This window comes from Barbus barbus (genome assembly GCF_936440315.1).
Source record: "Barbus barbus genome assembly, chromosome: 31".
In the NCBI taxonomy this organism is placed as follows: domain Eukaryota; kingdom Metazoa; phylum Chordata; class Actinopteri; order Cypriniformes; family Cyprinidae; genus Barbus; species Barbus barbus.
The window spans coordinates 9,141,076-9,154,282 of NC_136759.1; the positions used below are offsets into that span (position 1 = coordinate 9,141,076).

The 13,207-nt window shown below is 39.4% G+C and overlaps 1 protein-coding gene across 4 annotated transcripts in view; it reads right to left on the reverse strand.

Annotated features, from left to right (window-relative positions):
* The window catches only part of LOC306851549 (suppressor of tumorigenicity 14 protein homolog), a 41,447-nt gene that overhangs the window by 15,969 nt on the left and 12,271 nt on the right, over positions 1-13,207 (reverse strand). For 3 of the 4 annotated variants that reach the window (XM_079387857.1, XM_079387859.1, XM_079387858.1), the window contains exons 2-8: positions 11,347-11,494; positions 9,347-9,510; positions 5,819-5,889; positions 5,138-5,310; positions 4,545-4,580; positions 1,429-1,657; positions 4-140 (exon numbers count right to left, since the gene is read on the reverse strand). In XM_079387857.1, the coding sequence (XP_079243983.1) occupies positions 4-140; positions 1,429-1,657; positions 4,545-4,580; positions 5,138-5,310; positions 5,819-5,889; positions 9,347-9,510; positions 11,347-11,494 (958 nt within the window). The remainder of the gene's footprint in view (positions 1-3; positions 141-1,428; positions 1,658-4,544; positions 4,581-5,137; positions 5,311-5,818; positions 5,890-9,346; positions 9,511-11,346; positions 11,495-13,207) is intronic. The other variant, XM_079387860.1, reaches the window with a different exon arrangement.

A 13,207-nucleotide genomic window follows, 5' to 3' on the forward strand; every position in this document is an offset into this window, starting at 1 on the left:
TACCAGCAATAGCAGGAATGACAGCGTACACTGCTTTGAATCCAGGTCTCCGGACCACATCTGTGATTAGGTTGACAAGCATGATGTTACCAGAAGAAACTACCTGAAGGGGATTTGTAGGAGGTCGAAGTCCACACTGTCTGTGATGAAAAGATACAAGAGTGTTAGAACCTCACGACAGACACAGAGAGGGAGAGAGGGAGAGAGGGAGAGAGAGAGAGAGAGAGAGAGAGAGAGAGAGAGAGAGAGAGAGAGAGAGAGAGAGAGAGAGAGACAGACACCTGGACCGTAACAACATTATTGAGAGCTGTATGGCTGTGATGCACAGAAACTCTGTGTCACCTTGGAAACGGAGCAGAGGCTGAGTGTTGTGAGAATTATGTTCAGAACCCACTGGCTGTAAGATACAGTTTGCCACCTATACACTTCAGGTGATTTGTTACATAGCATAAATAAATAAAAAAACTAAAAAGGAAAAAAAACAAACAAGTCCTCCTTTACTTAAGTCTGTCATCATCACCCAGTGATAAGGTGACTAAAAATTGGCATGTATCTGAGAGGTGATAGAGAGGGGTCTTAACAAGCCAATCTTCAGGAGGAGCCTTAGGCCAACCATGAAAAATGAAATTGAATTGAAAAGTCGTGTAACCAGCGCCGATGAGAGGGCTTCACTCTTGAAGTTTAGAAGGTAGAGATGCATTGAAAAGGATATTATATATATCCTGTACGAGTTACTTTTTCAAAGAAATTAATAATTTTATTGAGCATGGATGCCTTAAATGGATCAAAAGTGACATTAAAAGACATTTATATTGTTACAAAAGAAATAAATGCTGTTATCTTGAACTCTCTATTCATTAAATAATCCAAAAATTTCTCACAGATTGTTACAAAAGTATAAAAGCAGCATAACCATTTCCAACTTTGATAATAAGCATTTTTTTTCTTGAGCATCAACTCAGGATCATGTGGCACTGAAGACTGGAGTAATGATGCTGAAAATTCAGCTTTACAAAACAGGAATAAATTACATTTTAAAATAAATTAAAATAGAAAATGGTTATTTAAATTCAAATAATATTTCACAATATTACTGTTTTTTACTGTATTTTTTATCAAATAAATGCAGACTTTGTGAGCATAAGAGATTAAAAAAAGATTGGTTGTACACAGAGATCGCAGCACATGTTAAAGTCCTTAAAACTTTAACATGTGCTGCTAAGTCCTTAAAAGTATTTTTTATTTTTTTTTAAGAAAGGAAAAATTGCTTTATTTTGCTCTAAGTGGGGAAAGCTTTTTATGGTATTCAAGTGATAAAGCATTCCAGCCTTTTATCTTTATATTAATTTAAAAAGCATTGTTACAGGTTATGGTAAAACCTAAATGGCACAAAGTCAAATATGAGGTTTGAAAGTGGCATGTACTCACTTTGTGATAGCATACTTGCTGTCAGGACTGAGCGAGTCATAGATGGCTACATAATCATTGGCACAGTCATCCTCTATGTGGAAGGTACTGAACTTGACAATGATGGCATAGCCTTTAGGAGCACGGATCTGCCACTGGCATCGGGAGCGAGCTGGGTATCTCCTAGGGTGTTCCGGAGATGTAAATTCTTTGCTGGTGGTGCCAGCCATGAGACTGTAAAAGCATTCCTCTGATAACAGAAACAGGAAAAGAAGAAAGATGTGATCTTATTGCGTTCTGGTAAATAACAACCTAGCTCAAGTACTCGACAGATACATCAGATGATAATTGCTGCGCAGCAAGTATAAGAAGCACCAAAGATCCTTAGTACTGACAAAAAGTGATTGAATCGAGTGATAAGTGGCTTCTTGAATGGGACAAGGGGTCACTCGAACACCCAAAACTTCACCATGACCACAGAATTAAAAATGTCAGAATTTTGATTGGCTGCTGTTGATTGTTGTCACTTCTAAGTGCACCAGCCCATAATTAAGGTCAAATCTCACCACAGCAGCTCTAGATAAATTGAAACTGGTTTTTATGTAAACATTATTATATGTAAATGTACTTCTGTTTGTTTGTTTTTCTCTCTTCTCCACAGAGAGACCATTAAATGAAAATGCTTTTTAAAGTTAAAATGAAATTACTTTTGTTTTTTTTGTTTACCTGCTTGCCATAAAACAGCAACCCAGAGAACTGTAAATATGCCAATGTGTTGTTAAATTATTGAAATATTAACTCTCAATTATTTAATATTTTAGAATCAGAATCAGAATCAGAATCAGAATGAGCTTTATTGGCCAAGTATGTTTACACATACAAGGAATTTGTTGTAGTGACAGAAGCTCCACAGTGCAACAGAAAGACAGTAACAGGACAGGACACAGGTAATGAAACAAAATAACAGGAAATAGCCAATAACCAATGTACAAAGCAGCAAAAAAAATAAAAAATACACAATATATAATATATAATATAGGCGACTATGTATGTACAGGTGAAGTATGTGCAAATTAGAAATGAGAAAATAAAATAAGTGAGTGTGGTGAATGGATAATGTATTAGTTGTGTGTTCTACGTTTATTTATTGAGTGTTCATGAGATGTATTGACTGAGGGAAGAAACTGTTCCTGTGTCTGGTCGTTCTGGTGCTCAGAGCTCTGTAGCGTCGACCAGATGGTAACAGTTCAAAGAGGTTGTGTGCTGGATGTGAGGGGTCCAGAGTGATTTTACCAGCCCTTTTGCTCACTCTGGATAAGTACAGTTCTTGGAGAGTGGGGAGGGTTGTACCAATGATTCGCTCAGCAGTCCGGACTACCCTCCGTAGTCTTCTGAGGTCAGATTTGGTAGCTGAGCTGAACCAGACAGTTATTGAGGTGCAGAGGATGGATTCAATGATGGCAGAGTAGAACTGTTTCAGTAAGTCCTGTGGCAGGTTGAACTTCCTCAGCTGGCGAAGAAAGTACAGCCTCTGCTGGGCCTTCCTGACAATGGAGTCAATGTGAATATCCCACTTTAGGTCCTGAGAGATGGTGGTGCCCAAGAATCTGAATGACTCCACTGCAGTCACAGTGCTGTTCATGATGATGAGTGGGGGGAGAGCAGGGGGGTTTCTCCTGAAGTCCACGATCATCTCCACAGTTTTGAGCGTGTTAAGCTCCAGGTTGTTGAGACTGCACCAGACAGCCAGCTCCTTAACCTCCTGTCTGTAAGCAGACTCGTCACCGTCCTGGATGAGGCCGATCAGTGTGGTGTCGTCTGCAAACTTCAGGAGCTTGACAGAGGGGTCTTTAGATGTGCAGTCGTTGGTGTAGAGGGAGAAGAGCAGTGGGGAGAGTACGCAGCCCTGAGGAGCTCCAGTGCTGATGGTTCGAGTGCTGGATGAGAATTTGCCAAGCTTTACTAACTGCTGTCTGTCTGTCAGGAAGCTGTTGATCCACTGGCAGACGGAGGTGGGGACGGAGAGCTGAGTTAGTTTATTTTGAAGGGTTTCCGGGATAATGGTGTTAAAAGCAGAGCTGAAGTCCACAAACAGGATCCTCACATAAGTCCCTGGTCTGTCCAGATGCTGCAGGATGAAGTGCAGTCCCATGTTGACTGCATCATCCACAGACCTGTTTGCTCTGTAGGCAAACTGCAGGGGGTCCAGTAAGGGTCCAGTGATGTCCTTCAGATGAGCCAGAACCAGTCTTTCGAATGATTTCATGGCTACAGACGTTAGTGCCACAGGTCTGTAGTCATTTAGTCCAGTAATTTTGTGTTTCTTTGGGACGGGGATGATGGTGGAGCGTTTGAAGCATGAGGGGACTTCACACAGCTCCAGTGATCTATTGAAGATCTGTGTGAAGATGGGGGCCAGCTGCTCAGCACAGATTTTTAGGCAGGCTGGTGACACACCATCTGGACCAGGTGCTTTCCTTCTTTTGTTTTTCCTGAAGACCTGGCACACATCGTCTTCGCTGATTTGAATTGTAGGTGTGGGGGAGAGAGGGGTTGCTGGAGGTGTGAATGGTTGTGTGGAGGGGTGTTCTGGGCGGGTGTGGGGTGATCGTTCAAAACGACAAAAGAACTCGTTTAAGTCGTCTGCCAGGTGTTGACGTCGTTTAAGTCGTCTGCCAGGTGTAGGTCAATGTGTTTGGCTGACAAACATTTTCTTGGAATCCCCGGTCTCAAATAAGGAAAGTCTACAAATCTAAGTCTACAAGTTATTACAATTTTATGAAATATTACACGTCATACATTAAATTGAAGTAAATAGGGTAAATGCTTTCATGTTGACTCTAAAGCCATAAGAAACCTCCATACACTTGCAGTTTAATGCAGATAATTTAGACATTTGTCAAAAGGTGCCGTTGAAGAGCTGTAGCAATGCTCTCTGTGGTTGAAAAACAAGTTTTTCGAGATCCCCGTGCTGTTGTGCACAGCAAAGTAAGTGGAAGGGAAGGCGAGCGAGAGATAGAGCGAGTGTAAGATGGAGGCGGGCAGGCATTTTTTCAGTGAGTGACAGGAGAGAGCACGGCAACCCAGGTGGAAAATTACAGTGCAGCGGTGACTGAAATGGGACACATTTTACTCACTGGATCTGGGGTCCCTGGCCATCCGAGGGTCTGTGGCTGCAAAGAGAGAGAAAATGATGCATGCTGTACTTTTTTTCACTCCTCTTTCCTTCCATTTTCCAAAGGCCTGTCAGACATTCTGTTCCTCCTCCTCCACCCCTCACCCTGACTCTGACGTTCACAAATACCAGTCTCTCACCTCACTACAGCGACACGAGTCTCCGTACAGAGATATCATTTTAAGCAGGGCACTGAGGTGTCACTCAGGCCTGCTGCTCTCGTGTATATAATGCAGATGGGGACCGGAGAAGGACAGAGAGTTACAATTTTTTGCAAAAACAAAGAGTTACTTTGTTGCATTGAGCTGCACAATGGGGTCAAGTCCCTGTCGTTATATACAATGTTATTAAAAAGCATCAGTGCTCCTAAAGGGACCATTTCATACATTTTTAATCATTGTTTTTGTCATTTATATACATGTTAGTCATTGCATTTTGCTACAAAAAGAGTCATAATGTTGTTTTTCACTACCGTTTTCAATATAATCTTCCGTTACTCATCCTAATTACTGCACTGCGACTGTGTGCTCTCTTTATAATTAGCAATCATCTTACATGAAGCAGTGATGTTGCTGGCAGTGACTGCGATGTTCCCGGCTCGTTTGCCCTCCTGCCGGATGCTCCTCCGCAGAGCCTCGACCACACGATCCTCTGTCAGCTCTGGAACGATCTCTTGGTCCATCTCAGGAATGTCAAATTGAGACCAATGATACGCTAAGGTTCCTTCACTGCAGATGCATGATGGTGAAAAGTAAATATATTATTGAATTAAAGTACAACTTGATTTTTGTGGCACTTGCTCATGCATAATGTCCTGATACTAATTTTAGGATTTGCTTTGCATAATGTTAGTTGCCAAGTTGTTTTGTGTGATTTTAAGAATTATGCTATGCTAGGTCTAGATGGTTTCTTACTGACCCAAATCAAAAGAGAACCCATTATGTATGATACTCTGATTCGGTGTGATAGATTTTCTCTCTGTTTTTATGGTCCCAAACCCTGAGCATGAGCAGTAGTAATAGTTGAACTGGAAATTAATAATTTGTATTCTATTAGGGTGATTTTTTTTTACCCAGATTATATGAGACTTGAAATTTATCTCTATCAGCGGAACCACTAAGTATTAAAATCAAGACATAAAGAATGATCTATTGTTTAATTTAAAAACTATTAGATTTAGAGAGCATGCTATAAATTTTACTTTGTCTGAATCTGGGAGCTGTAGTTCAGCTTTACCTGAAGGCAGTGATGACGGACCTGGTATAGTATTTGGAAAGGAGAGGATCTCTAGTGAATGTATCGTTCATCTAAAAAAAAGAAGCAGATTATTGTTTAATACAATTATAGTCAATTATAGGCAGTAACAGTACAATAATGAACAGAGTCAACTCAAATTCAATTAAATTCACATTTAGTTGTATTGCCTTTTTCACAATGCACATTATTTTGAAGCAGAAAATGCTTATTTCAATGATACAATTATGAAAATTAAAAAAATATTTTATTTCATAAATAAAAACTGTCATTAATTATGTTCCAAGCCCGTAAGATAGTTCATCTTTCGAACACAAATTAATTTGTTTTTGATGAAATCCGAGAACTTTCTGACCCTGCATAGACAGCAATGCAACTACCATGTTTAAGCAAGGACATCGTTGAAATAGTCCATATGACATCAATGGTTCAACCCGTATGTTGTTACCTTTCTGGGCCTTGAATGTGTCAGTTGCACTGCTGTATATGCAGAGTCAGAAAGCTCTTGGTTTTCATCAAAAATATCTTAATTTGTGTTCCGAAGATGAACGAAGGTCTTACCGGACTGGAACGACATGAGGATGAGTAATTAATATGTAACATTAGTTAACAACATTAGTAAACATGAACTAAGAATGAACAATACTTCTACAGCATTTATTAACTTCAGCATTTAATAATGCATTATTAAAATCGCAAGTGGTGTTTGTTAACATTAGATAATGCCCTGTGAACTAACATAAACAATGAACAACTGTATTTTCATTAACAGATCAATAAATAGGGTAATAGAGTGGGGGAACTATGACATCACTTTGTAGGCGGATCGGCTGTTAGCAAACTGGTTCTCGTCAAATAGCCAATAGTATTTTTCCATAGGCTTTTGGATAATTGCAAAAAATAAGCTCTGTGTTCAATCACAGTTCATGAAATTTAAATGTTTTGTCCATCAAGATAATCTTCACAAAATAATATAACTTTGACAAATTTTGAAGCCTAAATAAAAGCGCCAGAACTAAAAAGCTAAACTTAGGCTGTAAACGAACTACACCACCATGGTCGCTCGCCTTCAACGTCACCGCCACCGCACTCCCGCCAACTTTCTCAAACTTATTTTTAACGTTCAGTGAAACATATTTACTCTGTATATGAATTTTAATCCACGCTACATGAACCTTTTCATATAAACTGGAATAAATACAAAACTAGAGCCAAACTAAAACTGAAATGAGACAGTAATAAATAGTATAGTGAATAAATTAAATAATCTTAACTAAAGGACATTTAAAGCACGTATGTCTGTACATTTCGAAATAAGGTGCATTAAGTCAATAAATCCCTAATTAATATGAATATTTTAATTAAAAACATATTCCCGCATATTTTAATCTACCGTACTGACCCGAATATAAGACGACCCTGATTATAAGATGACCCCCCTTTTTCCAGATATACCTTTTGGAAAAAGGCTTTTTGAAAACCAAATCTGGTGTTTTACTGGTGTTTTTGTTTTGAAAGTATGGTAAATACTGGTAAAATGCACAAACAATCACATTTAAAAATATACACTTTTTTGATGTAGGCTACCATAAAAATATCAGGTAGCCCTCTGAATTATGTGACATTTAGGCTATCCATCTCATAGTAGCCTAGCAAAATTTGATTAACAGTAGAAGTGAAATCTTATTGTAGTCTTCAAATTTGGGTACTGTCTTACGTTTTAAAATCATTTACAGAGGAAGTTTGGTCTCATCAGGCTAACATGACAGTCACAACTAAGCTTTTCTTTTTCTTTTGTTTTCACTCGCGCTCTTTATAACACACATTACATTACATATGTCATGGCACACTCGTTTTATGGGTATTTAGGGTCACCTATTGTTGTGGGTGTATTATTGACATGTCATGGTCTAGACCCTGAATATAAAACGGCCGTGTTTTTTCAGATATATTTCCACAAAAAAAACATTGTCTTATTCAGGTCAATACGGTATTAAATAACAGAGTGAGCGAGTTTTTGGATATGGTAAGATTAAACTTATTTTAGTGAACAAAGTACCGCATTTCGGCTCTCATTTTGTTAGGGTGGTTACACAAAATGTTATTTTATCCTTGCTTCTAGGAAATCCTCAATCTATATGCTTTCTAACAGCTTCATGTGGCTGTAAACATTTAATTTTAACGTGGCTTTAAGCACTATGCATCATTAAAGTTTCACTTTCACCACGTAAAACCGGTAAATGTGGTGTTTACATGTAATAATCGTAATACGAGTTTACCTTATGGTACGAACCCAGAGTCTCCGCATCAGTGAGCGATAAACTCGAGCATCTTCCCTCCGAAGACATGTCACATTTCGGAGCAATGCAAAAAAACATTGTCGAACAACAATATAAAATGCAGGAAACTATTCATTGGTTATCCTAAAATTAATTGTATTACAAATTATACTACAACTGGAAAATTACTGTAAATTGGTAAACTGTTTGGCGTGATGACATTTAATGTCTCCAATAGCACCTGTAGTCCCCTTTAGCAACTTGTTAGCAACCGTCTTTCTTAAGAAATTTAACAGCTTAAAAAAAAAAAAAATCACGAGTGGGGTGTAATTGGTGTGTTTTATGTCGGAAAACAAAACGTGAAAGTATCTTGAGATAGTGTGAACCACAGACCTCATTTAAGGGATTTAACCAAAATCCCATTCAAATTGACTCTGGGACGATGTAACTGGAAGTGCTAAAATGCTAACTCGCTTCCGGGTTTTCACCTACAAAGTGACATCATAGTTCCACCACTCTATAAATGCATTGTTCATTGTTTGTTCATGTTAGTTCATACATTAACTAATGTTAACAAATGACACCTTATTGTAAAGTGTTACCAATTAATGACAGAATTTTTGGGTGAACTATCACTTTAAGTAACACTAAATAAAAAAAATATTAAGATGAACACTGATAGTCCTAAAACAGATTGTTTTCTTTTATTCTGATTTTACCATAAAATATGACGTGTGTTGTAACATTCACATAACCTGTAATGTGACTATCACTTAACGAGTCAATGGGGCGATGGGAAGTTGTATGTTTGAGGCAGGCATTGCTAAGGAGTCCCATCTTGTGCTTTTGAGCATGATTGGGAAGAAATACATAGATCTGACGAGTCTGTCAGCTAGACGCCCACTGCCATCTTTATCTATTATACAGGAGCCTTTTTTCCTGTCACCTACACGATCAAAAATCAAGCTTGTGTTATACTGCATGCCAACAATGTGTACATGCCATTTGTGCTATCTATGCCACTTCAGACGACGCTTCAAGAAATCTTTGTAGTGTACAGACACCTTGAAAGACTTCAAAAGCTTGAAAAGTATTGATTTTTTTTAAGAAAATACCGATAAAACTGAATCACTTGAATTTAGAATCAAGGATCTCAAAAGGAAGTCAAGGACACCAGAACACTTAAAACACTAACAGCAAAGAAAAGTCTGAGAACAACAAAAACACTCACAATTCCTTCCAAGTCCCTTGCCACTTGTTGGAATTCCGCACTGTCGGGATTCTCATATACTGGGCTGTACTCTGGTTTGAGAAGTTTAATTTGGCCGCTGTAAACCAATGTGGATGAGCTGTGTTTATGTAAGGTGGCCTCATTTTCCAAGTCTTTGCTCCTGACTGAGAGAGGGAAAGATGCTATTAATTAACAATAAGAACTGTACTCTACCATTTAAAAGTTCGGGGAATTGCATATTATCCATTGTACACAATTCTAATAATTGTGCAGTTAATTCTCATAATGTATTTTCAGAAAGATTTGTAATATTTGTCCTCTCCTCAAATTTGTCACTACCGAAACACAATAATAATAATTTAATTAGAAGGGTTATACTGACCTGTTAAGATTTTGCTTGCATCTACATTGTAAATATTTTTTTGCTATTTTATTCAAATTTCTCAGGAGGTAAATCAATAATTATATTTTTTAACAATATTTCAAGTGTAATTTATGACAGTTGTAGTATTTTAAATACAAATTGTATTTGTAAAAGGCAAATGTTGATCATACTGATTTCAAAGTTAAGGATTCATTAGTTTGCATTCACATGGAACCAAAAACTATCATAACATCTTAGTTGATAAGTCAGTATAATTTATTTTTAACAAAACATCCCATGTTTCGGTAATGACTGCACATTTTCAGTAGTGACAGCAATGATCTGGTAGCGACCACATCACATTACAGAATTTGTACATACTCAAACACTACTAAAACATACTAAAATACAAAACAATTGCATAATTGCTCTAAAATTTTGTTAATTCCCCCAAAATATGAAGATTGTGTGTTCCCTTTTGTCACTAACGAAACGATGACGACATGTTTCGGTTGTGACTGTTTCAGTAGTGACAATTTTAGATATTTTTGGACCTAGCTCAAAGATGCTAATCGGCACACGGTTAGCTATCACAGTTCTGAACAGAGGTGCATATATAAAAAAACATATAAATGCTATGGAATAACTCCCGAAAAAATGTGCTTAATTGCATAAAAAAAGGTGTTTGGTAGTGATGTTCCTAAAAGTTACACCTATTTTTCAGACTTTTAAACACATTTACCTCAAAATAATGGGACCTATCTACTCACACCTTGTAGCTATGGGGGGGGGGGGCACAGGAATATTTCCTGATCATAAATTTAGGGGTGTAGTTAAAATCAGTCTCGGCCAATGGACTAAAACATAGCCTACATAGCCTTTTGGTAGTGACATGAAAAATTCGGGACACATTTTTTTTTACATAAAGTTTCATAATTTGCAAAGAACTTCACTTTTTAAAAGAATCAAAAAGATACTTTTAAAAACAACAATGGAAAAAAATTAGGTGTTAGGGTCTGGGACATCCACCTCCCAACTGAAAGTACCCAATAAATGATTATTTTACATAGATTAGGCTTAGTAATATTTAATTATTAAATATATTCAATAGAGAATAGAAGAATCTTAGTAAACATCTAACATTTGAATACTTAAATGGGTTGTGGGACAGCAGTTTGCACCAATTCTGTAGAATGGCCCATATGTGTGTGTGCTATTTATTTATATATATATATATATATATATATATATATATATATATATATATATATATATATATATATATATATATATATATATATATATATTTATTTATTTTTATTTATATAAATAAATAACACGCATGCACGCATGTGTGTGTGTATTTATAAATCAATCAATCACACACACATATCACACACATATATATATATATATATATATATATATATATACACATATAAATACACACACACATATATACATTAAAAATGGAAAACTTATTATAAGTTGTAATAATATTTCATATTATTACTGTTTTTACTGATAAATGCAGTCTTAGTGAGCATAAGAGACCCCAAACATTTAAACAGCAGTGTAAGGTGTGCAACTTTCGTCATTTAAGAGCAAATTAGATATGATTGGTGAATCTTTGTACCAATAAAGAGCCACACGAGAAATCCGACCACTGCAGCCACTACCAACAGGGCAATGACGACCCCCACGGCAATGCTCCTCTTCCGTGCCGGTGCCATCTTCTGTTCATTCGTCAGGAAGGTGACCTGCTCATGATGCCTGTTCCCTCCCTGAAACAGAAATGAAAGTATTCTGTGATAGCGTCCTTCAAAAGGACTGTAAACTTTTAGTTCCCTGTCGATACTACACTCGTACTGCGTCGCTAGACGCTATGAGGAAAAACTCCTTTTTCTCCGAGGACTGAAGACTTTTTCAATCACGCAGTGTGACTGCACGGCCATTGGTTCGTGCAGTAATAAAAAACGAACCAATGGCTCGTCAGTGGTACTGCACGAGCCTATGGCGGCAAAGCCCGCCAGAAGGGGCGGGGTCATCTGGCTATATAAGCAGGTGCTTCGCCATAGGAAAACAGATCAATTCTCCTTCAGCGACGACGATCATCCCTTCGCTGACACTCGAGACTGGAAGACGCTCGTCGTAGAAACGCCTCGCTGCGGATAGAAGCTGCCATTTCCTCTGCACCCTCTCGCTGCTCTGCCTGCTCTTCGAGCCGCTCCAGCGACCTGTGCAGATGCCAGCCTTGTCCCCTGCGGCCATCCGGTGAGTCTAAAATCAAATTTCTCTGAAAGAGCAAATTTCAAGCGACGTTGTTGCAAATGTCGCACTGCGAGTGTGGCTCGCGCAGGAAATTCTGCACGATGCAGAAGGGCAGAGAGCGCTTCGCCTCTGTGGGCAACGCCCACACAGACTGCGCGTTCATTGAGACAGAATGCTCACTCGAGTATGAGTCTCGCTCTTCTCCACTCGTTGGCCTTCTAGCAAGGCAGCTCCGCTCTTCCGTTTCTCCTCTCTCAGCAAGCTCGGAGAATGAAACGATAGGGCCACGGGGCTAAGTAACCGGTTTTGAGTGATCCCACGCCGGCTCAAGAGCCCGCGTGCTCACTCTTACCGCAGCGCTCTAATCCGCCAGTGTTTTTACACGTGAGAATCACCGCCCCTCGTTACATGAGCGGCTATATCCTCCTAGGCGGACCGGAGTAGAAAGCTATCTTTGACAGCTTTGCGTGTGCGTGTGAGTAAAGCTGCTCCCTCACAAACAGACTGCTTTCGTCGAAAGCCGCCCCTGATTCGCTCACTATAAAGGCGCCACTGCCTTCCCCGCTTTCATGTTCCTCTTCTCCCAGACACCTCGGAGGAAGGAACACTTAACTCGCGGAGCGGAGCGATCAGGCTTGAGTGATTGCACGTAAGTTTATCTCGTGTGCTCACTTTAATCTGCCGGAGTGTGTTAAACACACGAGGATCAGCAGCACTCCTCATAGCACTGAGTGGCACAATCCATTTATACAGATCTTACAATACTGCGCTGGTTGGCCCCGCCTTCCCCGCTCTCACTCTCTGGAAACTGAGAGATCGCGGGGCTGAGCGGGCAGGCTCGAGTGATTTTTGCGCGCTGGCATAGCCCCGCGTGTTTCACTCTGCACACAGCGCATAGACACTGCTCTCTCCCCTCTGAGACAGATGGGAATCCATGTCCTGAATTACCTCAACGACTGGCTCATTCTGGCACAGTCAGAGGCAGAGCTGGTAGCACACAGGTCCCTCCTCCTCTTGGAGAACTTGGGACTCAGGATCAATTTAGCCAAGAGCTACCTGTCCCCCAGCCAACAAACTTCGTTCCTGGGGACAGTTTTCGACTCCGCCCGCATGAAGGCGAAAGTCGCGCCAGATCGCGTTCTGGCCATACGGCAGCTCGTGGCTTCCTTCAAGATTGGAGCCTCCTACCCACCACTCAAATCGTTTCAAAGAATGCTGGGCCTCAT